General features: G+C 39.1%; 1 protein-coding gene across 3 annotated transcripts in view; it reads right to left on the reverse strand.

Annotated features, from left to right (window-relative positions):
- Positions 1-27,834, reverse strand: part of PTCH1 (patched 1) — a 67,159-nt gene that overhangs the window by 31,163 nt on the left and 8,162 nt on the right. For 2 of the 3 annotated variants that reach the window (XR_010031338.1, XM_063181224.1), the window contains exons 3-12: positions 12,441-12,630; positions 11,106-11,175; positions 10,902-10,993; positions 9,320-9,518; positions 8,556-8,677; positions 7,112-7,259; positions 6,090-6,221; positions 5,633-5,788; positions 4,931-5,029; positions 3,548-3,673 (exon numbers count right to left, since the gene is read on the reverse strand). Coding sequence is in view for 2 of the 3 variants with exons in the window: in XM_063181224.1 (XP_063037294.1) it covers positions 3,548-3,673; positions 4,931-5,029; positions 5,633-5,788; positions 6,090-6,221; positions 7,112-7,259; positions 8,556-8,677; positions 9,320-9,518; positions 10,902-10,993; positions 11,106-11,175; positions 12,441-12,630 (1,334 nt within the window). In the remaining variant the exon portion in view is untranslated. Of the gene's footprint in view, positions 1-346; positions 459-3,547; positions 3,674-4,930; positions 5,030-5,632; positions 5,789-6,089; positions 6,222-7,111; positions 7,260-8,555; positions 8,678-9,319; positions 9,519-10,901; positions 10,994-11,105; positions 11,176-12,440; positions 12,631-27,834 lie in introns of all 3 variants that reach the window. The other variant, XM_063181225.1, reaches the window with a different exon arrangement.

A 27,834-nucleotide genomic window follows, 5' to 3' on the forward strand; every position in this document is an offset into this window, starting at 1 on the left:
AACAGTCCCTACTTGTGCATGTAATTAACTTCAAAGATCTCACTTTCAAAAGAACTAAATTCCACTTTTTAAGTTTTGCAAAGAGCTAACCCTAGCAGACTCTTAAGACACCATCCGACTTGCAGTTTTCAAGTTCCATAAAGTAAATAACCAGCTCAGAGGTATCAACGAACTGCTTTATCTGGCAGAATATGACAGAAGCTAAGACAGAAGAAGGCACTGATATGCAAAACATGAGTTTCTAACTAGTTTATCTTACAGATGCAGGAAATTATTTATTCTCCCTCAGCAGCCAGGTTATTTTACCAATACTGGGCCTCAAAATTATGCAAAGGTTGACAATTACCTTGTAATGTCTTAAGAAAAGTGAATGAAGAGCAAAACAAGGTCAAGAGCAATCCTTCTTTTTCAAGCCCCTCTGTTAAAAATTCATTATCTAGATGAGAAGGTGGTAGTATCTGTGAAAAGTAAATGCAGCAGTATTTTATTGCTTTTTAAGTCTTGCTAGGAAACCATCAAAGACAGCAAGGACTTCTTGTTTAAACAAGTCTGAGTAAGAGGGAGAGAGAGGAAAGAGACTGTAAATAAAGAAATCCATACAAAAATACAGACGACCCACCAAAACTGCCATGATTCTCTGATTCCAAGTACTGAGATCCAAGCATCACCTGATTTTGATTTTACCTTGTGAAGCTAGGCAAAGCAACTAATAGATGTTCCTTCCTAACAACAAAGGATTTCACTTTATTGGTTGCTAACTTATAAGTGTATCAATCATATATGCAGCTCTGACATCAATGAATATAAACTGCCCACTGCTCTTCCTTTGCACGCATCACCTCCTATATACAGGGCTACTGTGTTCCAGCAAAGAGAAATTACCACGAGAGAAAAGTTTGGGTAATTCAAACCTTAATTTCTGGACACTCATGTGGGTTCCTACACATAAATTCCGTATTAATCACTGCCTTATAAAAGACGTCGATGTTTTTATTCTGAATAATATCAACATGTTCATACAATAATACAGCATGTGGAAATCTCACTGGAAGCTTTTTGTTTGTCATTTTGCTATGCAGACTTTATTTTAAACTTTCAGTGATTCAGTCTGTAGCATGGCAATAGGCAAAAATAAATTACTTTAGGACAGGCATATGTAAGTTAGCTGATTATACTACCAATTACAGCTGTTGTCTCCACATATGTTCCAAAGACAACCTGTCACATTCTGACATTGAAGAGTGAAAACATGTAAAAAATGAGCAAAATTTGATCAGATAAGAGAGAGTTAATATTGGTGGATCACACTCAACAACTCAGCAATGGGATTACAACAAAATGGCTGATTTGTGTTGAATATTTCTTTATGAAATGCATTTAGGCTGATGCAACTTCTTTAGAGCAGGTACTACAGTCTGATGACATCCAGTATCCTGTTAGGTGCTGAAGGTACCTGTCAAATATTTGAAACTGGGACACAGACTTAAGAGACATAAATAACTTCTTCGAGTGGAAGAAGTGATATACTACCAAGAGTATTTCATGAATAAAGTTTAGTCTTTACCATGCAAATGACATGAGGATTAACAAAGCCAAGTGCATGGTCCTGCACCTGCACTTGTATTATGGTATCAGGACAGGCTGGGGATGAGCAGATGGAGAGCAGCCCTGCCCAGAAGGACTTGGGGGTGCTGGTGGGTGAGAGGCTGGACATGACCCAGCCATGGGCACTCCCAGCCCACAGAGCCAAACGTGCCCTGGGCTGCATCCAGAGCAGCGTGGGCAGCAGGGGAGGGAGGGGATTCTGCCCCTCTGCTCTGCTCTGCTCTGCTCTGGGGAGAGCCCACCTGGAACCTGCATCCAGCTCTGCGCTCCCAGCACAGGAAGGACATGGACCTGTTGGAGTGAGTCCAGAGAAGAGTCACAAAGGTGATTTGAGGGACTGAACACCTCTCATGTGATAAAAGGCTGAGAGAATTTGGATTACTCAGCCTGAAGAAGAGAAATTTCTGAAGGGACCCTACAGAAGCCTCCCAGTACCTAAAGGGGTGCTACAAGGAGGTTGGAGAGGGGCTTTTCACAAGGGCATGTAGGGACAAAACAAGAGGAATGACTTTAAACTGAAAGAGGGTAAATTTCAATTAGATATAAGAAAGAAGTGTTTTTTAAAAAATTTGGGTAGGAAAACACTGGAACAAGTTACCCAGAGAAAAATCTAATTAAAGATGTCTCTGCTCAGGGTTTAGGGGACAGGGTTGGGCTAGATGACCTTCAAAAGGTCTGTTGCAACTCAAGCTATTCTGTGATTCTATAAAATAAAACATATGATCATATGATCTGTAAGAAGAGACATCTAGGTTTTGGCAAATCAGCAGAGCTAAACACTGCTTACTATTCAAGGCTAAACGTCTAGGTTTAGTTGCCACAGGCATCTGCTAAATGATAAAGAAAACCCATGAGGCCTGTACATTTTCTATTATTCTCTATCAAACTGCCTATTGAGAAGGAAATATAAACAAATTATTAATGCTTCAGGTTTTAGCTTTTGTATTCTTCATATTCTGTATTATTAGTAACATAACTGCAATCACAAGCAGTTTACCATTTTACAGTTTAATGCAGGCATACTTAAATCTCTGAGAACAGCAATAACTGCCACACGTATTAGGAAAAATCGCAGCCCTGCTTCCTCTGGGTAGCCAAGGGCTCAATGAGAATAAAAATCAATGGAGAACCAAGCCAGAGAAGAAGAAAAATAACTATTGAAATAGTACAGTGCTATAAATTGCTAGTGTCAGGGGAAAAACTTCCAAATCTTTCTTCAGTCTTCACTTTTAGAAGAATCCTTCTCCAATATCATAAATATTTCATGTTTATGAAGGTACATTATCACAAACAAATACAAGAAGACAGAGGAAGGCAGAGCAAGCAACGCATGGTTCAGCACATAAAATTCACATTTTCTTTGTACTCATCTGGAACACAATTATTAAGCTTTCTCCAAGTTTGCTAAAATTACTGTGAGTAAGGCAGTAAAAAGTGCTACAGCAATTAGTAATTAATTAATTAAAATTACAAATTAGTATGTACTGCTGCAATTGCACTAGTAGTTTTGAAGAGCAGCAAACTGGACAAACATGAATGAAAGGATTAAATTGCTGCTGAGAAACAGTACAGTTCACACTACACCGCAGCCTACTCCTCTTGACTTTAGAACACAAATCCCTCTGGGAACTTGTTTCTTCTTAGTTACATATGGCTTGGGTTCTGCATTCAACCCAGCTGTGGTGGGACAGAGTATTCTTTCACCTGCTAGCAGGATGTGAGAGACTCTGTGGATGAGAAAAGGGAGCAGGAGAACGGAGAGCAGACAGCAGTTGTTACTGCCCAGGTCTGTGGTACTGCTGCAGTGAGGTTCTGGCTCAGTGAACCACAGGAGCACCAAAATCAGGCTTCAGTGCCACCACCTAGTACCATTATCACACTTCCACAGGGCATCAGAGCTAACAATGGGTAGCTTACTTGGATATAAAGGTTATAAACTTACTTGGAGCGAAAATGCCCTTAAAGCTGGAATAGGAATTAAGGCAGCCATAAAGAAAGCAGTAACATTGCTGATAGATGTAAGGGCTACACTTGCTCCTGTTCGCTTCAGACATTCACCTGTTCTGTCCTGCAAAACAAAGGATGCATCTTAAAACTCAGGCGAATAAGCTGATGTCCTGCAAATGATGGGGTCATCCTACAGGTGTAACACAGTACCAGTGAAAAATTATCACAATTAAATTCTGAATATAAATTCAGAATATGTGAGAAAACTACATATCAAGTTTACTGTTCAGTAGGAACATAGATGAATTGCTCAAGTTTTTGAGGGCAGAAAACATGACTAGAATTGATTCTAGCTTCAGAACGCAAAACAATATATCAAATACATCTGCTGTTGAGAAGGATTTAATTTTTACCAGTAGAATCACTTAGTGTTCTCATTTTTCAGACAAAATAAGCATGTATTAACAGCAGAGAGGCATAACATAGCCACACATCTTGAAAAAATATGTAACAAAACAAACAAAAAGAACTCCACCAAGTCTAGGGACCACACACAAAACCCACCAAGAAATCAAGATAAACACATGACCCTTTCCTAACCCAACAGGCTATTATGAAGCAGACAGAGATTATAGAGAGAGGTTGCACGACCTGCATACAAAACCATCTGGAGAAAGCACATGGAAGACTGCTCATACAAAACAAAATTAGCAAATACACACTAGTTTCAAATGGAATGTACTTGGGATGTGAAAATTTGGACTGAGACTAAAAATATTAATAAAAGTAAAGGATCATAAAAGTGATGGTGCCTTAGATTTCCTATTAGTTATATGTTATGCTTTGAAATGTCATGGTCAATAACAAACTTCAGAAAATAAAAACAAGAGAAAAATACAGAAAATAACTCAATTTTAGGGCCATAAAAAAAAGTAAAGGTAACTGTCTTCCCTCTCTTTCCCCCTTATCTCTTCTATTCTATGTGTTCTTTTATTACAATCATTTTATCATCTCATTGTCAAGACTCCTATTTGAGTTTGTTCCTAGATTTGCATTAATTTTCACTGAAATTTTTGGCAGGATTTGGATTATGGAAGTTTGTCTTTATGTAACAGTTTATAAATTAAAATTTCAAGAGAAAATAAACCTAAGACACTAAAAAAAAAAAAAAAAGGAAATAAGAATATGAACATTCAAAAATGTCCTAGGACCACATGCATTGCTATAATTTCGTATTTTGACAGAAATAAGAATTTCTAGACCCTAGGAAAAGTATTAAAAAACCCAACAACTCCACTGATTAATTCTGGATATGAGTATCTGTTCCTATATGAAACTTTTTGTTTTATTTTCCTGCAAATCTGCATTTTGTCATTACCTCAAACGGAATTCTCTTATTCTGTCCTGTTTCACTAAATGCATGTGCCAGAAGGAAAACATCATCTACACCAACTCCAAGAGCAAGAAAAGGCAAAACCTTGGGAAAGAAACAAAACAAAACCCAAACAGAATGTGTTATGATCTGCCACGCAGCTAGCCATTAAATGGCTAATTATAGCAACTTTTACATTACACTTTATACAAATCCAAGGGTAAAATGAAAATGGAAATGATGCAATACAGGTATTAACTTTTATTCTGGAATGTAGCTGAGGAATTTAAAATATACCATAAACAGAAACAAATTCTCACCAAAGAAATTTAAGTTTCAGATAGACAAATATCTGATAATAATTCAAGTTACATTCCAAATATTTTCAGAATTTGAACATCCTGGTATATTCAGATGTAAAAAAAAATCTGCAGCTCTTTAGATACTTAGGATGCCTCCACTTGTACTGGGACACAGAAAAACCTAACAAGAATTATACAGATTACACAATACCTGTTTTTTCTTCAGTATCACTTGTCAGCATGATAATTTAATTTATCACAGCATAAACTACGAAATAGGAAAACAGTAAAGTAAAAATCTAGAGCCAAAATATTTTTTCAGTACTTTACTTCTCAAAGATTGACTTGTGTTCATTCATTAACACAGTACTTGCAATTTAACAGCAGACTTGTGTCTTCTAAATACCTGAGTTGTGGCAGCATTAAAGGAAATTCCGATCAATGAGCACAGGCCCAATCCTGCAGCCACAGAGAGTGCAACCAACAAGACTCCTGCCAGCCCCACAGCACCCTGAGACTTGGCACAGTCCCACCGCAGCATCGTCAAACAGGCATAGGCAAGCTAAGGAGAGGAGGCAGGGAGGGGAATTTGGGGGGAAAAAACCAAAATATTAGAATGGATCCTCATCTATCAGCTGTCTCTCCCCATCCACCTACAGATCCTTACACAATTTTTAATCAGAATAGACATGTCACAAAGGTTACAAAGTGGAACAGGTGAGAAGCCTGAGGTAAAGTTTACAAACTGTAGGTTTTACTTTAAATATTTGTAAAATACTCTGGACTATAAACTGGTAACAATAAAGTATATTTTTAAGCCTTGCTCTACTACCAAAGAAAATTAAAAAGATTTATTTTATTACCATTAATAAGTAGCCACTAGCTACGCGGATAGCACTGACATCAGAAAATGACTTCAAGATGTCATCCAGGGTGGTCGTAGTGAAGGAAAGCACCTTCTGAGTAGAATTTTGTGCAACACTTTGATGAACAACCTATGAAAAGAAAAATAAAACTTTGTGTGAATAAAGAAATTTTTTTTTAATTTTAGTCATTTAGTCAAAAAAAGTCATTACAATCTTCTACAGCACACATCTGAAATCAAATCTTTTTTGCCTGAATGTTCCTGCTAAAGCCCATGCTCTACACAGATATTACGCTGATGCGATAAAACACTGATGGTGTTTCCTGATTTTTTTCTGGCAAGCTGCTGATTATGAGACAGAATTTGAGCCCTTCAGGAAAGCCTACTGCATGCCCAGCTCATTACAAATACTTAACTTGAACCCCTTCCTGTAACTCCACAACGCAGTATCAGTTCTGCACTTAACCCAGGCCAGCCATGTCTCTGCCCCTCCCTGCCTGGCCATTTGCAGAGGTCAGAAGGAGTGCAGTGGAGGGCAGGGTTTGGGACACAGAGGGCAGGCCTTTTCACACAGCCTCCTCACCTGGGCTGCTGGTGAGGGAGCAGCCCATGGGTGGCTAATATTTTCCAGACACCTTTAGAATAATCGCCAACCAAAAGCTTTTAAATTCCAGCTAGCGCTTTGGTTTCTTCTCAGCCCCACCTAAACAAAAGTGTCCCAGGCAGCAAAAAGTAAAACCTTCATGGCTTCTCATACAGGAATAGCCAAGCAGCTTCTTACTGGAAAAAAATCAACAAAAACAAACAAACAAACAAAAAAAAAAAAAAACCCAAACCAAAAAAAAAAGAAAAAAAAACAAACCAAAAAAACAACCAACCACCAAAAGAACTCTTAAAAAAACCAGGGAGGTAATGACTCAGTTCTGTTTTAAGCATATTCCTTAAGGAAATACTATAAAAAGCAGGCAGTGAACCTTAGTAGGACTTTATAGTATAGTATCTAAGTTGTTTTCAATTTACCTCAACATACATCCTCTGCCAGGCTTCCAAAATTGCTGCTGCCTTGTCCTCGTTCCAGTTGATATGTGAAACATATTCATACCCCTTGAAATGTTCGTACATTTGCTTAGGGGTCATTAACTGAAACATGGTTTGTAAAGCCTGGGCACTGTGACATGGAGAGAAGAGAGAGGAGAAATAGGCATAAACTGAGCATTTTCAGGAAAATATTTTCATGGCATGAAGTGCCAATGCAATTCTAACAGGAGCTTACTTGAGGTCTTGACTTTATAGGGCACATGCTTGTATTAAAATTGAACAGAGTATAATTATTCTACTGTGTATCTGGTGCAGTTGTACTGCTATTGAGGCTAAATCTGTTTTCACTAAAGTTAATAAGAGTTTTGACATTATTTTCAGGAGGATTAATTTCAGGAAAAAAGAATATAACCCTACAAATCTGTTCTTAAGTTCATGCTTGATAAGACAGATTGCTGTGAGGATGCCACAGGAACAGTTATTTCTATGAAGTCTTGTAAATGCTGGCAAAATGTCATTTGAGACCTTGGAGACCTTTTTACCCCTTGGAGAGAAGTAGATTAAACTCCTCATGACTAATAAACTGTGGGGAATACACAAAGGCAATCCACCCTCAATTTCCACAATAGGCAACTTCATCCAACAATTTCAGAAGCTCTTATTGGTTAATAAGAGGGAACCATTAGTTAGTAAGAGAAGGAACCTTTTTCTCTTTCAATGGAAATGCCTTACTCGGCTCTTTCGTGAGAGAATTATCAATGTGTTATGTGAAGCTAAAAAGGTTAAAAGTTCTCTGGAAAAAATTATGCTTCATGTTGTTAAGTATGGCCTGAATTTTTCAGAACAGTAAATCACACAGTTTCATTTCCCCACTAAAGTGCAGTGTTCTATGTCTTCGTTCAGAAGTCTAAAACAAAGGGTTTGAGTTTATGTTACTACTCAAAGTTGTATTAACAACACAGGGACATGAAAACAGACTATTCTCTGTATTGACCCTGAATAAAAAACATTCAGTGAATATTTTGGAATTCTGAGAGAAGTCAAAGGAGTTAGTACATTACTCGCATTATTTTCCTTCCTTTTTCCTTTGATCATATTTCAAAATGTGATCAAAGGTGTTCAGTGCTTTACAGACTGTTCAATGTTTTATACATACATTCTAAACAACAAAGCTGTCAGTAAAAACTCTTTCTGACTGACATACACCATCATTCTAAGATGAGAAGCAGGAAATGATGACACCACTTTACATTTAAACAACAGCCAAAGCTCTCTTTTAAATTCTGCTCTCTTGAGACATGTCACCCTGAAGTGAAATTTATAATACATGTGAAGGGCAATAGAGTTTGCATCATCCTCCTACCATGGCCCAAAAAATGAACCGTAACCAATTAAAACTGACATTTTCTTTAAATATTATTTTTACCTGACAAGTTTACCAGAACTGTTCTTGACTGTACCACCTATAATCAGCTCCTCCTGCCAATGCATGTATTTTCTTGATAGTCCATAGCATCCACCACTCAAAACAAGGGCTACATCAAGAGGCTAGAAAACGTTACAAAGAAGCAGTTAATAGGTTTCATAACTTTATAAATTCATACCTTAATTCAGCACTCAGTGAACTAGAATCATGGATGTTAAAAACCATCTGGGTAGTCTACTAGAAAAAGGCATTCAACAAATCAAGCTAAGAAAACACCCAGGTGCTTGTAGACCAGATGGCAATTTCTCCAAAGTCTAACATGACTGATAAAGGGATATATAAATTCAAGTCTTATGACTTTGAATTCATCACAAAAAATCAACAAAACTGGAGATACTTGAGGAAAGGCTTTTCTGCATGGCATGGGGGTGCAGCAGCAGCTGTGTTCCAGCAGTGGCTATTGTCGGTCTGAGGCACCAGTTTGCTGAAATGCCACATCACTGCAGTGCCACAGCAACAGCTGACAACTGTACTTTCACTCTGAATGTACAGGATTAAGCATTGCATCATACAAGGAGGCAAAATCCATGACAGTGAGCTAACAGTGGTAATAGGAACAGAAAAATGACATCATGCAAGAGAACAAGCCATATACTGCTTGGAAGAAAATGGCACTTTCTTCTAGTCTGTTTGACCTTCCCCCCCAACCTTCCCCACCCCCCAGCCTCCCTTGAAAAGACATGCACAAGGACAAGCAAACTTACTTTGGTGGAATTTTTATTGGGAGCTGTGATTGGGCAATCGGGATCAGCAGGATTCAGGCAGGGTCGATCCATATAACCATGACCAACCTCTGCTTTATTCAGCATTTCTTCCCAGCTCTCCACTTGGTAGTTTATTTTCTTTAACTCTTCCAAGAATTCTAAAGGGTCAAAGTTGATCCACTGCAAAGGAGGCTTCCCTCTGCAAGAGCAATCAGAAGAGAAAGACACATAGAAAAAAGACAAAAGAAGTTCTGAAATAAACATACTTTAAAATTCATGTTTGAACAAATAACTGAGTTATTTTCTGCTACAAGTTAAAACCTTTTCTGGTAAAGCTATTTTGTAAAATGTAAGGCATGCTTGAATTAGATTTGTTTATGTACTTTTCTTAAAGCCCAGTTATAATTTGAACAAAAAAAGTACTTGGTTCTTGTAAAACTAGTTAAAAATACTTTCACTTACAAACAAAGCAAAACAAATTATCAAGAACCTAAATAACAAAAAAGCAGCCAACTGCTGCTTCAAAGAATTAGGGGGGAGGGGAAAGGGACAGAAGAGAGGGGACTGAGGAAAGAAAGCCTTTCTCATAGTATCAGATTACTTCTTCCTAGTCTAATAATCATCTTGCAAATGTAATCAATCAATATAACTGATCTTTGTTTATCTGTAACAATACTGTGCTCCTTCAAATGCCCTGGCAGCTTGACTATCAACCATCAAGCCTTCCTGCTACCATGGCTGTCACCACTATCACTGTCACATCTCCCACCCCCCACTTCTGAATTTGTGATGTTGACAGACCAGAAAGGCTTTTGACTGCCTTATTCTGTGGTTCAAACCACACTGTATCTGCTTAACCAGGCTTAAGTCATTATTCTGAATCTCCCAACCAGAAAACACAAACCCCCTTATTTCCCCATCTAAAACTGTATACTAAAGGTTAGGAGATGGCCATTGCAAATTGCTTTTGCAGAGACATGCAAACCAGGACAGAAACAATAACTCAAATGCTAACTCTTGCATAATTAACAGAAAATGCCTGCACAGATTAACAATTTGCTCTTTAAAGAACTCAGGGCATCTAATATCACACTCGTAAACTGTGAGAAACCATCTATAAAAGATATTATATGGTTTCTTTACTGGTCTCTGAAGCAAAGGATTTGTTCTTTACTCTTCAGAAAGGCTTGGAAATTAACCCAAGACATTTTCTTAGGTCTAAAATTCCCAGACAACCAATGTTTTTGTATTTTACGGGGAAAAAAAAAATCCACCAGAAACAAGTTTGTTCCAGTGATAAAAAAAAAGGTAAAGCACAAAATTCTTAAAACTCCAACTCAGAATTTACATTTTAATTTGCATGCTAGCAGCACAGGAAAAATAAAAGAGGATTTAAATTGAGGTAAACCTTGTGTTAAATGAAAAAATATGCATATTTTTTATGCAGATACACTACACTTCATATTTTATTTTCCTGTTAAATCATAATCTGAATAAACAATGGAAATGAAACTGAAGCACTGTACACAGTTATACAATTTGAAACATTCAGACCAGAAAGTTACAAAAAAAACATGCTTACAATAGATAGGCCGTTCCTGACTGTAGCTTTGCTCCCTCCCAGAAGCAGTCCAAAGGAGTGATAATTAAGCAAGGATAAAGATATTCTATGATCTGTCAAAATCAGAAAGAGGAAAAACACAGTCACACAGGAATATAATCAATGCAGCACAAGCTGAATCATGAAAATACACAAACCTTGTAATTACATGCCTGCTACACATACCTGGTCCATGTAACCTGCTTCTGTGATGAGTTCTCCTGATTTGTAACACAAATGTTCCAATTTCCACTGTCTGTAAGAAATGTGAAGGACAAATATTTTCTTCTTGCACAATTACTGAGATGTAATTTTGAAAATATAACAGACATTTAAAACTGTGATTCATATACACACACTGGGCTCAAGCAGCAAATCATTGAGTAAGGCAAATGTTATTAAAAAGAGATATATTAAACCTCACCAAAAAAAAAAAGTGCCTTTATTCAGTTGTTTCCCTATTCTCTGTAAAACTCATTCAAAATAAGGAAGGAGGTGCTTTTGTACATACAGGATAGTGAACATGTGGGACAAAAATATATCTTGTATTTTTGTCAGTCTCATTTCTATGAGACTGCTTGTGACTTAAGGTATCACTTGGTGACACCAGTAAGAGAAAAGCCACCTCCAGCTCAGAGGACTCAAATATAGTCAGCGGACCAACACATGCAGAAGCAAATGAACCATTAAGATTCCAGCCTTCTTATTTCAGTCGTATTACAACTTCCACTGCCATGGCTTCTAATGACTTAGGGCAGGAGCTGCGTAAAAGATAATTGGAGCCTTAGCAGTAGCTCATGGAGGAACCAGCTGGGTGTGCTGAAAAGATCTGCTGAAAGATAGGGAGCTTTGTGCCTCACAGGCAGGACTCCTAGGCACATCACTGTGTAAGTAGTAACCCTGGCAGAACCATTTTTCAGGGAGACATCCTAGCCCTGTGCTGGTACCTTCCTGAGGTGCACCTTTATTATTTTTCTGTGGGACAACACACAACTGCCAACCATCAGCATGCGGCCACAGACACTCTTTAAGGCACAGTCTGTTGTCTGTGTTATTAAACAGCTCTTATTCCACCTGCTGACATTTCTACCACATCTGCATTTCCCTTTATAGCCAAACTATTGGAAGAACACTAGCCTCTGCCACTGTTCACAGCCATTATGTACCTCATTCTGACATTAGCAAGTGAATTCAACTTTAGTATGGAAGGATATTCACTGTTAGGAATCCATAAGGTTCTACATTTAAGATCACAGACATTATACCTTTACCTAAAGAAATGTCACATGCTGGGGCATGCCTCACGTAACACCACTTCCCCCATCTTACTTGTTAAATGCCAATTTATCACAGCTATCATGCCACAGTGACAAGCTATCAGAAACCAGTGACACTCAAATCAAAACACAGCCCCAAGGGAAAGGCTCAGAAGTGCCAACTATTTGAAAACATATTAAGGAAAGCACGTATCCATTTTCAGCTACCCCATATGATCAAGAAAATTTTTGATTTTCCCCTCACCTGTTGTACATATAGACATGTACTCTGCTGGCCTGAAGTGCAGACTCAAGGTGCTGTCGGAGTGCTTCTGTTGTTAGTACATTAGCACCATCTTCCTGTGGAGTCTGGATCATGAGCTGGGGGTTGAACATGGCCTCTTCTCCAATCTTCTGCCGTGTGTAATTTAACTCCTGACTCACTCGTCCACCAACTGATGGATAAATATTAAGGACTTTGTATTAGCCAATACCTGCTTATTCTGCATTCTCTTGATCAACACACTCTAGTCAGAAAACCCTGATTGTGTGCAAGGCCTATTCTTTCTCAATCTGATCACTGTGTAACTCTAAAACTAAGAACAACTTTTAGTATATCTGAAAAAAGCCCCACATTGCTCATTACAATACCTTTACTGCTACTGTACTGAAACATTAATGCATAAACTGGAGCCTCTGTTTTTTCTATATTATAACCAATATCCCAAGTGTAAAAATTAGAGAAGAGGAAGAAAAAAGGAAAAACTTTACCTGGCAGACCAGAAGAAATACTATGCTACAATTTCTTATACTTATATGTAGTCTACTCCAAAAGCACATTTCAAGACAATGGCTTTAATTTACACTCTTCTACTAAATAACTTGGCAAAGATAGAAGGCAAATGTTCCTCTTAGGTATTTTTTTAAAAATGGAGAAGGGAAAGAGTAAGCAAGAAGTAGTATTTCTTTCAGCTTTAAATAAAAAAAGAAAAAATGTCAGGTTCATATGAAGAGATGCAGTTTGAGTGTAGCAGAAAGGTCTGTCTACAGTAATTTACCCCAGTGGCCCACTACCTGGCTTAACATGCTGTGAGGCAGGAGATTGCTCATATGCAACATCTGTTTCTAAACCCACATGAGCCAAACAGTGTGCTCCGTATTAAAACATGCGGGGGAAAAAAAAGAAAAAAAAAAACGAGGCAGAGGGAGATGCAGAGTCGACAGGCTCTAGATGGAGCTAGACACAATTTGCCTTGCCAAAAAACATTGCATAAGAATGGAAAACTGTCTTCCCTTTTACAAAAATCCCAGCCAGCTAGAGTTCATATACTTCATATAACCTCCCCCGTAGTCTCTCTAGCCAAGGTATGTGGGAGGCAACGTCAATTAATTCAGCCTATTAGCTGAATCAAGACCACATCCAGATGAGGAGGACAAGAATGTAAATCCAAGCTACAGATCTGGTCTAATTTGTTACATTTTTCTCAGTCCTAGCAAGCTTGACACTGGCTATCTGAATTACTGCCAAAGTTTAGCTTGTAACAGTGTGAACAGAAATTAAGCACATATATTTATTTCTTCCTAGGTCATATAACAAAAGACTGATCCATAACCAGTTGGCAGAGAGAGAGATGAGATTCCTGAGCCTAAGCAGGGACATACTTTTTCAATCACTTGGGCCCTCAACCCACCCGTAACACCCCTGGGGCTAAAACGACCACCAGGCAAGAAGCTGGGCCCCTGCATGCATAAAGCTGTCAGAATGAGACCCTCAACAATTAAACCATACAGACATTCTGGCACGAAGCATTGCTTAATTTCTTGTTCAAGAATTCTTTGAAGAAATAAGTGTTTCCACAACACACCCAATTTTTTTTCAGCCTGTCACATGTGGGATTACCTCCTTTATACCACGGAACAGAGACTAGCTCACAGTACACAAAACAAAACAAATCAAAGTACAACCTTTTACCTAGAGTCCCTTCAGAACTTTTTAACATCACTCTTACTACAGTGACAGGACAGGACATATATTCATTGAGACTGCATTTGCATGGTAACAAAATGTTATTGCTAATTCTTACCAAGATTTAAACTCTAAAAATACTTTCATTCATCAGCCCCAGGTTTATGCTCACAGCTGTCTTTCCACAGTATTTCACCAATCAGTAGTCCTTGATACTTGGATTTTTAATTCATCTTACAGGAATATGAGAAATAAGGAGCAGAGTTATCCTAATCTGTATATCTTGTAACCAGACCTTTCTTTCACAACCCTTTACACTGCAAGTGCTTCAAAGACAAAATGACTCTCTCCCTCTTTTGTCTCTCAGTGCCAGTCAAGACAATAAAGCCCCAATGTTAAGAGGACTGGGGAGTCTACCATAAACTTCTACTCCTGGTACTATACTCTTTCCCATTCCACCCACACTTTCCTTCTGAATTTAACCAGAACTTGAACCGACAAATCATACTTCATGCAAGACAAAGGGCATCATTCCCACCTCTGCTGAAAGTGACCAACTGTTTACTATCAACAGAGATGATCGCTTCCTAATCAAGGTCCTGTCAAACCACATTAACTTCACTGAACAAGGCAGATCTAGCTAATCAAAATTGCATCCTGCAAGTCAGTCATCAGAACAGAAGCTGTTTTTTCCCTTTCTAACATTTCAACCAGGAGTAGCAAAACCACCCAAAAAGCTGGGCACGGATTCCAGAACCTATCAACAGATCTGCTTCGCATTCTTCTTAAGGCATTACACCATTTAACTATTCCTTTGATGGGTCTGTTATCTACCTTTCTTCAGCCAAACACAGTAAAAGTAGCTCCAATTATTGCAAATATTTTATACAATGTAGCAGTCAGGTAAAAAAAAGTCACAAGTGTACAATGACAGAATTTTCAGCTGCAAGACCAGGTTATGATAAAATATATGGACAGACCAGAAGCGGTCTTTCAACATATTAGGAGTAAAAGAGAGCAAAAGGGAAGGAAAAAACAAAAAAAAAAAAAAGGAAGTTTTTACCAGTTGTGCTTCAATTTATTTTAATTAAAAGTTTGCAAAAATCACTGGAGCCTACCATACTCACATATCTTCAACCCACACAATCAGCACAATTAGCTGAATAGGCATTAAAATCAAACCTCTTGTTGCTCTTTTTTTTTTCCCTCCAATTACCCACAAGTAGTGCAAAAACTTAGGTAAAAATGTCATGGAAATATACTAAAGCCACTGTGCTGATATATATACTACCTGCAAGACTCACACATTCTGCAGGAATTCATTCCTTACACTTAAGAAAAAAAAAAAGGCATTATAGTCATAATAGTATTTCCACACCATAGCACAAACAATATAATGGAAAATATGATCAATGAACAAAATGCTGGTGTTTTAAGGTTTTCCTTCATGGACTCTATTTTCTTCAGCTTGGTAATAGCAACAATATACACTCAAAATGCTACTAACAGAAATTTTATGTATGGCACACATACTTCCAATTCTATTTCATATCAAAGAGAGACAAAACCATCTCACTTTAACATTCTGATGAAAAAATCAGGAAAAAATCCACATATCACTGTCCTTTTTTGATATACCAAAAGCCACTTGATGGCATTCTAGACTTTTATTACATGATTCCTTATGATTAAGTACACAGATGGCTGAGTTAGTGGCAAGAATTCCCACAATCAAAAGATGATTTAAGTAACAGGTCAACACAGAGTCTCATGACTGGTGATAAGACAGTGCAGTGGCTTGTACACTACCCTTCCAGCACTGTCATGGGTTTCTGCCTATGAAAAATGAGATACTATGCCATCTCTGTGATTTAGCTACAATTTTTTAAGGAAAAAAAAAAAAAACAAAACAGCAAAGCACTAACACCAGTGTTATTACTTCGCATTTAACGTATCTGTTTCTAATTCTCAAGGATGTATTTGAAGGCCATTACTCAACATGAAACTGACAGCATCTCTACTGCTGAGGATTAGTTATTGTTAAAAAGTTGGTTTTTTTCCAGAGAAGAGAAAAGGGTCTTCCTCCTTCCCACCCTCTCTGATATCCACAGGCTTCCCTCTTAGCTCTTTGCCAGAACACTCCAGATCTGCCTTGAGCAAGTCAGCATCCTACACCATGAAACAAACTGCTGCTCCTCCTGAGCCTCCCCACCAACTTGAACCAGCTGGTCAAGGTAATTTGCACTAAGACTGGTGCATAACACTGATACACCCTTCAATGATGTAAGAATAAGACTGTGATTGTTTTCATTGGCACAATTTTTGACACATTTCCTTTCACTGACTTAGTACCCATTTTGAAGTTCCTGTGTCATTCAGCTCATGTGCTCATTCCACTGAAAATGCCAGTTTTATCTACACCTTTCTCACAACCAAAGCGAAAATTTACATGGCATTACATTAACACATTTACAAAGAAGTCTGGAATCCATCACTGCAGCCCTTCAGTACCAACTAGCCTAAATTTGACCACTGTCACACTTACAGATCAATGCTAGATCAAGTCATCAGGGATAACCAGAAGTCACTGCTTATTAATTTACTGTCCAATGGCTCTGAATGCATTAAATACTTATTTTTCAGAGTGTCTTACAATGTTTCATTTCAGGTTACTGGAATTGCATCACATAGCCCGAGGTTTCTTTATTTTTCTTGGACATGAACACTACCTCTATTAACCACTCAATAGTTACCTTGTGCACTACCACATGCAACCAGTAGCTTAGTAGACAGCAAGCTCTCTCCAAAAAAGAAAATTCCTGAGCGACAAACATTTGGGATAAAAATGTTTGCCTACCCAAGTGGAGGACAGACTTTGAGAAACCAAAGCCAAGTTTCCCACAAATACATACTGGTTTTGGAGCCTAAATTCTCAGACAAATTTTACGAACACAAACAATTTTCTGGAGAACCTCCCTTCCGAAGACTATGCGCCTCAAGGCATCTGAGCACCTGAGGAGCAGACACAGTTCTGCTTTGTTTGAGCAACACCACCTTTTTAATTTTTTTCAGGACTATAAATGTGTAGCATTTGAGCAATTCAGCAACCTTGTGCCAGTGAAAACTCAAAGCAACAGAATCATGCCTCTAATAGTCATGGACATCTCACACAAACAATGTTTTTGTTTTATGTCTTTGAAAGATGCTATCATTTTTGATAAATCAGGCATATGGATAAGTATCCCTTGCAGTGTTTATTTTATGGCAATAGCCAAGGCAGGGAACCTTTGCAATACCTGTAATCACTACTGCAGGAGGTATAAGAAATAAAACTCCCTTACAACCCAGTGATCACATACAAAGACTGAATAATATTCCAATGTGTTCACCCGGGTCTCAGCCTTCACCAATCAACCCAAAAAACAGCAATATACAGAGAAAGATACTAGACCTACATGGAGAACAGACATCCTGCCTCCACCCTGCCTTCTCACCCTTCAGCACCCTCTCTCTGCCAGGATGGGAACCAGAAAGGGACTTCATACCTCTCTCCCTGATACCCTGCACAGCCCATCTCCCTCGGCTTTGACTGCCATTATGGGCTTTCTTCTACTCCACTTCCTCATGGAATGCTGTTCCCATGTGCATCTCTGTAACACGCGTGTACAGGTGTTACTCAAACACCAAGCAATGAAGCTAGTTTCAGTCCATCACAATGGTACACAGATGAGGCCAGTGAGACACAGCTCTGCTTCCCCATCCTAACTGGGTACCACAATCACAAGCAGTCACACATGCCACAGAGCAGCAAGCAGTACCTAATGGCACCAGTGACCATCTCTGGTTTTACTGATAAAGAACACAGACCTCATGAGAAAAAAAGTACAGCAGCCAAATACTATTCACAAAGGGATGAAACCTCCAATAAAGAAACTGGTATAAAGACCTGAAGTTCTACAGCAGATATGAAGACTATCCTGTCTCTTACTGGGCACAGAAAAATAATGGCCTTTTGATTTAAAGCTTCCTGTTGCTCTCTAGGGAGTTCTGTCTTCATGTTCTCTCATATGTTTGAGCTTGTCTGGTGCTGCTCTTTGTCAGCAACAGAATATAGTTTTTCTGCACACGGACAGTTTTAGTCAGCATCCTGACAGAAGATCTGGGAAGACAGCACCTTCCTCAGAATTATCATTCTTTAGGCCTGACAGGCAAAACCATTTGCTGGGAGAAAGTGCAAAACACCTTCTGGAAGTCCAAGTTTAGTTAGTAGCAGAAATGAGATTGGATTGGAATGTCCACTTCTTTAAACTTTTAAAATGTCTTCTGCTTGTAGAGCCACAATTGCTATTGCTCTACATGGGTGATCTCTGAATGTAATAAATACTGTGAGATACTGATACATCTAACAAAGTATCTAATGATGCTAAGGATGGCTGTCATAAAATCATCAGGATTACATTATAAAAACATAATGCAAAAATAAAGACTTCACAGAAAGTGAATGAAACTGAGCTACCAAAAAAATCTGTTGACAAATGGTGAGCTTACAAGAGCTAGAACACAGTGGTTAACAATGAGCATCTTAAAGAGATTACAGGGTCATTCAGTGGGCTGTGCAGAAGCTCAATAAAAAACATCATATCAGTCATGTAACTAGACATGATCTCTGCAAGCACTGCACTACAGGCAGTCAGAAATTGCATGCTGTGTCTGTCTAGGTTTTCTTGCACAGCAATTGCTGAATACACATTTCTTCATCTGTATAGCACACACAGAGCCGCTGTTGCGCCTACCCAGGTTAAAACAGCCTGCACCCTACCATCTCCCTTCCCAACAAACAGGCAGACACTCTACTCTTATCCCTCTCCCCAGTTATGATGCCCAACAAAAGGATACCATCCACAACATCATCACATCCCAATGGGAAGATATAATCAGTATCAATAGTGCCAAAGACTTTAGGATAATGTAAAAGCAGTATGACCGTATCAACCATTTCTATCACACTGTGAATAAAATAACACCAGGCTCTTCATTGTACTTTAGAAAAGTGGGGGGCAGAGGGAGGGTGGGGGCAGGAAGAGGCAGAGATAAAAACCTACAAATGTAAAAAAAAGCTAACAAAGAAACACCCAACAACCAAGCACTTCAAAAGGCTGCTTTTTATCTCTCAAGCCATCATATGATATGAGTTAAGTTACTCCTTACACATGCTGGGGATGGCTCCAGTGTTGCTGTTACAAATTTCATTAATGCTGACATGATTATGAATAGCAAAAATAAAAACACACATCAAAGTTGCCTTTTCATTCTGTCACAGTATGATAAAGTTTAGAGCTGTGACAAGGATACAAAGCTGTCTGCATACTCAGGAAGACAGCCCAACAACAGCTGCCACTGCTTGTAGTGAGAAACCTTCCCTGCAATTTTAGGAAATGAAATCTTTTCTTTCTAAAAATCAGCTAAAATCCAATTTTATGTGTACACATCTGTATTGCCTATAGGCAGAAAAATAATATTTTTAATTGAGTAAAACAGATAGATTGCTAAAGAAAAAGAGATATTTTGATTTCTTGCTTGGTGTCCATCTAGGTTAAGAGAGTGGAAAAGTGCAGGGAAAAAAACAGCACACCAAAATGAACAAATTAAACAGTACAAACTTAAGGGAAAAAAAAAAAAAAAGCAAAACCAACATGCAATGAAACATACAATAATATACAATACTGGTACATCACAATTCAAATTTTTCAATTAAACGTAAAATGCAGTGGCTGCTTACTGAGCTGCGACACATGCCCTTGGTAACAGGATATGAGCTGTTCACCTCTGGGTCACCATTCCTAATCCAGCCAGGAACAATAGTGACCACAAGTTGTTTACCATCTGACAGCTGTTTGCTAACTTATGTGAAATGAGTTGGTGGTCTCAGTCCATTTCCTACGGGGCAGGTGTCCACATTATAAAACAGTACTGTCACAACAGGCATCCTTGTTGACCAATCCAGCAAAGAAACTGAGGAATGAATGGGCATGGACAGCAAACTATACTTCCTTCCAAAGACATGGTCCCTTCACATCACAACTAAACCATAGCTTTCAGTGGAGAAGCCCAACAACTGAATTTTATGGCTCAAGCAGCAAAGAAATAGTAGCAAAAGTGTCTCAGACTATGCTTTTTCCTAGATATCAAGGAGACTGCCTTCAGCAGCTAATACAGATTATTGCAATTCTCCCAACAGTTTATGGTCACATGACGGCATATACCCCAAAAGGAGCAAACTGAATTCTTACTCTTCAGTAATTTAAGATAACAGCCAAGCATGCTTCATAACAAGCAAAAATCCTCAATTGTAAACAAAAGTGGCAAAGTTTAGAGCAGTTCTGCTGAGAAGGGTATGTAAAGGGCTTCAAGGTCTAAAGCTAAGGATTTCAAAACAGCTGAATATAATTTCTTTAAGTTACTTTAGATTGAAGAGCTTCTGCTGGGTAATGTGTTACAAACAATTTGCTGTGTTGCTCCACAGCAGTCAGCTTTCCTCTAGGCCAAACTTTTCATTTAACCTCTCAGCGCCCTTTCCTCAAATATGTAATTGTTTTCCTGTGTGGTTAAAAACAGCATTTTCAGGTCTTTTCATCTGTACTCCTGGGATAGCACAAATTTCATCTGTACATGGAGTAGCACAAAATTTGAATGCAATCTTTTTTAAAGGAACAGCAAACAGAAATGCAAACAGATGCAAACAGCATCCAGAACTTTTAGAGGACACCACTTCCTAAATAGCACTTTTAGGAGATGGCAAAATTAACATAGAAAAATGAAAGGAATGAACATGTTACAACACAGGGTACAGCTCCTTTCAAGTTTTCCCTACCAGCTGCTTGCTGTACCATCTGTTGTCGCCTAAGCAGCTTCCTTCTGAATGGCTTTGCACTGAAGCAGAACTGCTCTCACTGTTGGACACAATCAGGTCAGGTCAGCGCTCCCCCCAGCACCGAACCTGCTGCCTGTCACAGCTTCCCCCACCTCGATATTTCTTACTGGCCACCAGCTCCCGAGGCCGCGCTGCATCTGTCAGGAGGCCTATTTTTCATCGCTCGCTCGCCATTGACAGCGAGCAGGACAGAGCGCGTCCCACTTTGTGCGGGATGCACTCCGACATTCCCGTCAGACACTCCGAGCGTGCGACCATATGGCCAGGTTTATGCTGAAGCAGGAAAGGTCGGGAAAAAAAGCCAAACAAATGGCCAAGCACACCCCTCAGCATGGCTTTTATTTTCTGCTTCGGGCCACTGTGACCGTGCCGGTGGCTTTTCACTACGGAGCCCGGCGCGGGGCTCCGCGCTCCCTCCGGACCTCGAGCGGCGGCTCCAAGGTCGGGGCGGGAGGAGCGGAGCCGGCAGTCCCGGGGCCGCCCGCAGCCACAGCCCTGCCCCGAGCGCACCCTCGGGCCCCGCGGCGCTGCTGCGTTCCCAACGCCGCTCCTTCCCGCGGCATCTGCGCAGGGAAACACACATCGCTGGGAGCCACTTTCACGATTTTGTTGCGAGCGGGATTAGCTGGATTAGGGGCCGATTCATAAGGACCCCCTGCGGCTGTGAGGAAGTTTCATCACAAGGTCAGTGTGGTGTGAACTATATTCTGTCAACACCACCACTCCTTATAGCCGGCTACAAAAAAATACAAAAGGGGGGGGGTGGGTGGGTTGGAGCGGGGTGGGGGGGGGGGTTGAAGGAGGAAATTGCAAGTGAAATATATGAATGAACAGTTTACAGCAACAAAAAGATTTACCGATTTCCCCCTCGAATGCTTAAAAAAGATGTTACTCTTCAACGCTGCATTCCTTTAAAACAAGAAATCTGTACTAGTCATTTTTAATTTATAAAGAATTTAGTGGTTTAGGAGGTGGGAGGAACCTGGGGAATAAGTGTAGCAACCCACACACAAAAACCACAGAGGAACTTCTGGCACTTAGTTTAAAACCAGTCATGCAGCTCCAAAATTGTTGCACTGTTGAGATTTTATTACACTTAATGCTGTCACCTTCAAGACTATTTAATTCCTACCCCCCCAACTGCAGTAAGTAACAGAGACATAAAAAAAAAAAAAAAAAGGTTGGATTGAAGAAAGGACAAGGTGAAGTAAAAGGGTTTTTTGTTTGTTTTTGCTCTTTAAAGCATAATTACCCACCTTGTACTTCCCCTATCTCCCCCCCAGCAAGATTCCCCTCATCCCATCGTAATGACATCACTCAAAGACTGCAACACTTTTATAGCTAGCATGATGCAAAATAAAATCTATAATGAAAGAGCAGGACTTTTGTTTTGCATGTGTAGTTTTGGGGGAGTTTGGGGGGGGGGGGGGGGCGCGTGGTTTAAGAGAAGTCCCCTCTTGCACAGAACCAGGCTGTTCAAAGCCTTATCTGTTATATTTCTGTCTTTCTCTTCTGTTTAGCGCATTCACCGACAAGAGAAAAGGGGCTAAAGCAATGGAGGCTTTGACCTGCAGCTGTAACACAATACTTTCGCACAGCCCTGTCGACCCCTGACATAAATTTTACACCGCAGCTGGCATTTACACACTTAACATTACCATATGTATAGCCTACTCTGTGCTAATTATGCTAATCACCTGTCTAACTCTCTGCTGCGAAAAATGGTTGTATTTAGCAGTCCACTGCCTACCAATACAGCTTACTGTGTGGCTGAAATGTACATTCAGACGGCTCTGAATGGCAAGATTTTTCCACGTTGCTGGCTTCATTCAGACCACAGAAAAATTTATTCAAGTCAACTGGTTTCGGTCCGCAACAAAAAAGTTACGAGAAAAAAGTGAGTGTGTTCCTGCCCTAACATTCTAAGTCTGCTTGCAAGCAAAATGATAAATCAATTGGTGTGGGAAACAAAAAGGGAGAAAGATTTCTTTTGCAAGCCATGTGAAACTGTAGCCTATTTAAAAAAAAAAAAAAAAAAAAAAAACAGAAAAAAGAAGAAAAAGGTCATCCTATTTCGCCAAATCTCTAGAAAGAACAGTTTAATAGATATTTACATCTGCTCACAATTCTCTCAAGTTGCTACCTTTTATCTACAGTTGGCAGTTGGAAGTCATACTAAACATGTTTCGGGTTTTGTTTCTTGATCTTAATAATTTCCACTAGAATATTACATTTTTTTTTATCTACTGCTTAAACAGCATCAGCTTCTAAACAGCTAGGGCTTCGCTTCTCTTCTGACTATGGGAACCCTTTGAAAAGTTAGAGAAGACAGTTGTAAATGAAATCAGAATAAGGCCCATGTTGAGAGGCAAATAAGAAAAATGCCCAGGAGATACTCACCAGAAGAACCGTACAATAAAGTATCTTCTTTAAGTACTTTTTTTACCATTACAGAAACGGTAAAATAAAAAAAATAATAAAAAAAAAAAGTTGTAATGAATAAGTGTTTTATTTAATGCTTAGTGTCAGCAGGAAGGGAGATGTTTAATTGAGTTCCTAAATCTCATCATTCTACTGAGAATCACACTGAGGAGACTACACCAAGATCTGCATTGGGATTACATTCCTGAAGCTTTTTAAATATGGTTTATCACCCAAGTAAGTTCCTATAACCCCCCTCTCCTCAGCACACACCCAAGGAAGCTATGGTAGTTCACAGATTTCTCAGATAACCAAAATGTAAATCTGATTATGACATTACCCTAGGCAATTTCCTTTCAGGTTAGATTTGTGAAATCTTTTTTCAACAAGTTTTAAATGTTATGAAATGGCATGTTCATACACAAAATAGAAAAATGTGCAAATAAACCTTCTAAATCCACTACCGCATCTGAATAGGGTAAATACACTGGAAGGTAAGTCATTGTTAATATATAGCCAAGGGATTTAACTAAAAACAAGAACAACTCAGCAATGTTTATGCTCAGAAGGTCCAATAACATACCCATTCACAGCATGAGGTCAAGAAGATCCCTATGTCTGTGCCTTCCCAGCTTCCCATCCTTTGTCCACTCTGCTTCCACATGCAAGGGATTGCTGCTCACAATAAGGTAAAGTAATACACTTTGCCTGTCAGCAATGGCCTGTACTTCAATATTTTACTTATTACATTGCCTGCCTGACTACACTATAGACCCTCAGCCAAGACACATCTTGCTTTCTAGCATCTCAGTTTCAGTTCTCTGCTAGTCCAAAGCACTAATTTATCTGTGTTCTTTCAGCTCCAAAACACTGGTTGTGCAGCCAAAACCAGAAATAACACTACAACTACTGTTTATTTCAGAGCATGCGGATTTTCCCTTCTCTGCCTTTTTTTTTTTGACTAGGAGATGGACCACCCGGCTCTCATGGCACAGAACACTATTTACATTGCAATACTTGACTGTGTAATACATCTGGCATTTTTGGGCAGGATTCCTGAGCTAGGGGCCAGAAGCCCTCAAGCAATGATTTAACAGGGGAGAAAAAATCATACAACTTGACTCAACAGTGCTCATTTCTAGTTTGCTGCACTTAACTTCTGATTACTGACTGAAAGGCAGAAATGCATCATACTGGTAAACAAGAGAAGACTGTTTCTTATAATTTATCTCACTATTAATAAAAGAAGACTGTATTACAGTCTAATGACTGAGCTTCAGGTAATCCGGGTGTACAACACTGCACATGTGCTTGCACATGAGCAAAATACAGATGTTTCAAATACACAATGATTACTTGTATATTTGAAGCTGAAATGAAGTTCAATACAATTCTCTAAAGAAGCAGCACCTTTGCAGAAAGAATCAGGTTATGGTTTTCTTCATTCCCTTACCTCTTGTATATTTTGCTCAAGCACTGAAATAACTAAGTTTCCCAAAACCAAGCAGAAGTTAAAGCCAAGACATTCATTCTAAAAACCAAAATTAAAATTCTCCATACATCAAAACATGTATACGGTCAGCAGTTTCCATAAAGAACTTTTTACCTCATGAAACTACTACTGCTGCCAAAATCAGTCTGTTTATAGTAACTGAGGTGATAGTAAATGAAAATAACAGAACAAAACCAAGAACGAGTAAATTGTATTTACAGATATGAAACAAAGTTTACACAATAAAAAAAGAATAAAGAAAATTTTTTTAAAATTCTGAATTAATAACTACTCCTTTCAATTCCATTCTATCTATTATACAGTACTGTACAGTAAAAAACTACTCCAAGTCAAAAGTAACTCAATTAAGAGCAAGGGTGAACATAATGTATTGTATATGGTATTCCTCAGTCATATTTGGCACAATCTGAGTGGATAATGAAATAGCACAGATTATGCAAAACTGGAGTAAAATATTTTCACATTCTCCTTAATCCATGGACACAGAAATGAAGGGGCCATTATAACATGGCACACATTCTCAGCACAGACATTACACTTTAAAGCATAGAGTTTTCTGTCATGAGGCACCGTCTTGGGAATCTGCCACTCCAGCAAAGCATCAACAGAACAAGGCAGAAAATTTTATGGCTTCTTAAGTATTAGTGAATGCTGCACATATTTACTTTTCTGAACTCTGATAGGTGACTACATTCTTATAGTAGAACTGTCATGCAGACCTTAAGAAGTTTTACTGATTTCTCCAGGTTTTCCCTGGAAGAGTAACTCACTTCCTGCATGTTACAAGGCAGCAGAAATCTGAGAAATTAAAAGAACCAAAGCCTGAAATACTGAAGAAAAATAAGACAAATACTGAAGAAAATAAGGATGGCTGAGAAAACAGATATAACTGTATAGTATATACAAAGAAGAGTGAACTTCTTGATAAAATTCTGCACTTCAGATCCTGCTGAACTCTGAAATAGAACAGCTAGAGCCACATACACACACACCACCATCTACATCATCTGTAGACAGAAAAAGCACTGTGCAAACAATTGGACTTTATTCTGTATACAGAAGAAGACACCTGACAAGTAACAGTCCAACAAGATCTATAACCAAAATGCTGTTTTAACCAATCAGAAAAAAAGCTAGCTGTGAGGCAAAGAACTTTACAAGCATGGTTTTACCAGAGTGGTTATATGTTAAAGCAGGTAATTCATAGTTAAATTAAAAAGATTGTGCATAACAATCCAACAGTGTGAAAATGAGAACCTGTTCCATTAGACACCAAAAGAAAAGTAGTTGCAAACACATCAAAACCAGCATCCTAGTGGACAAAGCCCCAACAGGTCATAGGGAGGTCAGTTTTTAAGGAAAAATCCAACTGAAATATAAACATGGCATTATGGGAACCAGACAAATCTCCCATAGCTTTGTCCAGCCAGCACTAATCTAGGCATCAGCTGTGCTACATAATCTAAATAAAGGGATCAGTTGGTTCATACATCTGGAAGCTGTCATATTTTGGAGCCTCCTACCAGTCAAGTGTAAGTGCAACATTCACTTGGATGTAAAAGCCTTTAAATTTGTTGAGTGGTCAAGAACAGTTACATGCATACACTACATCATATTATGACTTTCTGGGGAAATATCGAAAATACTATGTAATGACAGGGCTTGGACCACCTCTTGCCATGAAAAAAAGAAAAAAAATCATGAAAATAGACAGATTCAGGGTGAGCAGCTCAGGTTTACCTTAATGCATTCTATACTCAAAGCAAGCTTGAGCATCCATGGCTTCTAGAGTTCATTCTTTTCTGAACCCACTGGCTGCTGATGAATAATGAGGAAGGAAGGCCACTTCTCCACAAAAACAAGCAAATAAACATAAAACCAGGCCACTTGGCAGGTGGCAACAGCTGGTAGTAAGCAGGGCCCAAAACACTCACCACCACATCCACAACTTCAATAACAGCCAGCCCTACAGCAGATTTAGGTCTTTTGCTTGCCTACACTTCCCTGTTCCTGCTCAGCAACAGCAGCATGGGGAACAACAATAAAGCAATGCTGCTTTCAACCATTCTATTTCACTCCAGGACTTCTGTACCAAAATCTGCAAGCTCTCCAGAGCTACAGAAATGCCTTCAAACCCCACTCATAAGCAGCAAAATCCCCAGAGCACAAGCTCAGCAGAGGAGGACAATGGCGCAGCCCAGGCGCCCCGCCCTCTTTAAATACACATTCCAACAGAGAAAAAAACAGATCTTTCCAAACAATGATCTGTAGGGCACATTCTAGCAGGGCATTGGCAACACTGTTAAGTTTGGAAATAACAATGAAGATGAATTTTCTCCAGCCTTGAGTAAATCAAATGCCTCTGATGTCTGAAAGAGAGAAGGAACCATGCAATAATGCACTTACAGCTTAGAGGGGTGCCAATTCTACAGGGGGAGCTTCTCTTCCCTTTCCCTGAAGAGGCTAAAATATGGGCACACTTATTCTGCTCTGGCTTTGTACATGGGTATGGCCTGGTCACGCTAGAGTCATCCCAAGTTCTGTCACCACATTCAGTGAATTCAGGATTTCACCCTCTACCTTTTTACTGACCAAAGAATGGTCAATACCTTTATTAAGACTCTTTATTCAAGGCAATACCTTTATTAAGACTCTTACAGACAAAAGAGGAATTTTAGGTACTGAACCTGCAGGAATTTTTTCATGTACAAGCTTTTCATCAAGGAACACCAACTCCGAGCAATGATGCGGATGCCTGTCAAGATGAACTTAACAGAGGTCTCCACTGATTTTGAATTTAATAGCAGGCTCTTGAAAGCTGACAATCA

Source organism: Melospiza melodia, chromosome Z (assembly GCF_035770615.1).
Source record: "Melospiza melodia melodia isolate bMelMel2 chromosome Z, bMelMel2.pri, whole genome shotgun sequence".
NCBI lineage: Eukaryota > Metazoa > Chordata > Aves > Passeriformes > Passerellidae > Melospiza > Melospiza melodia.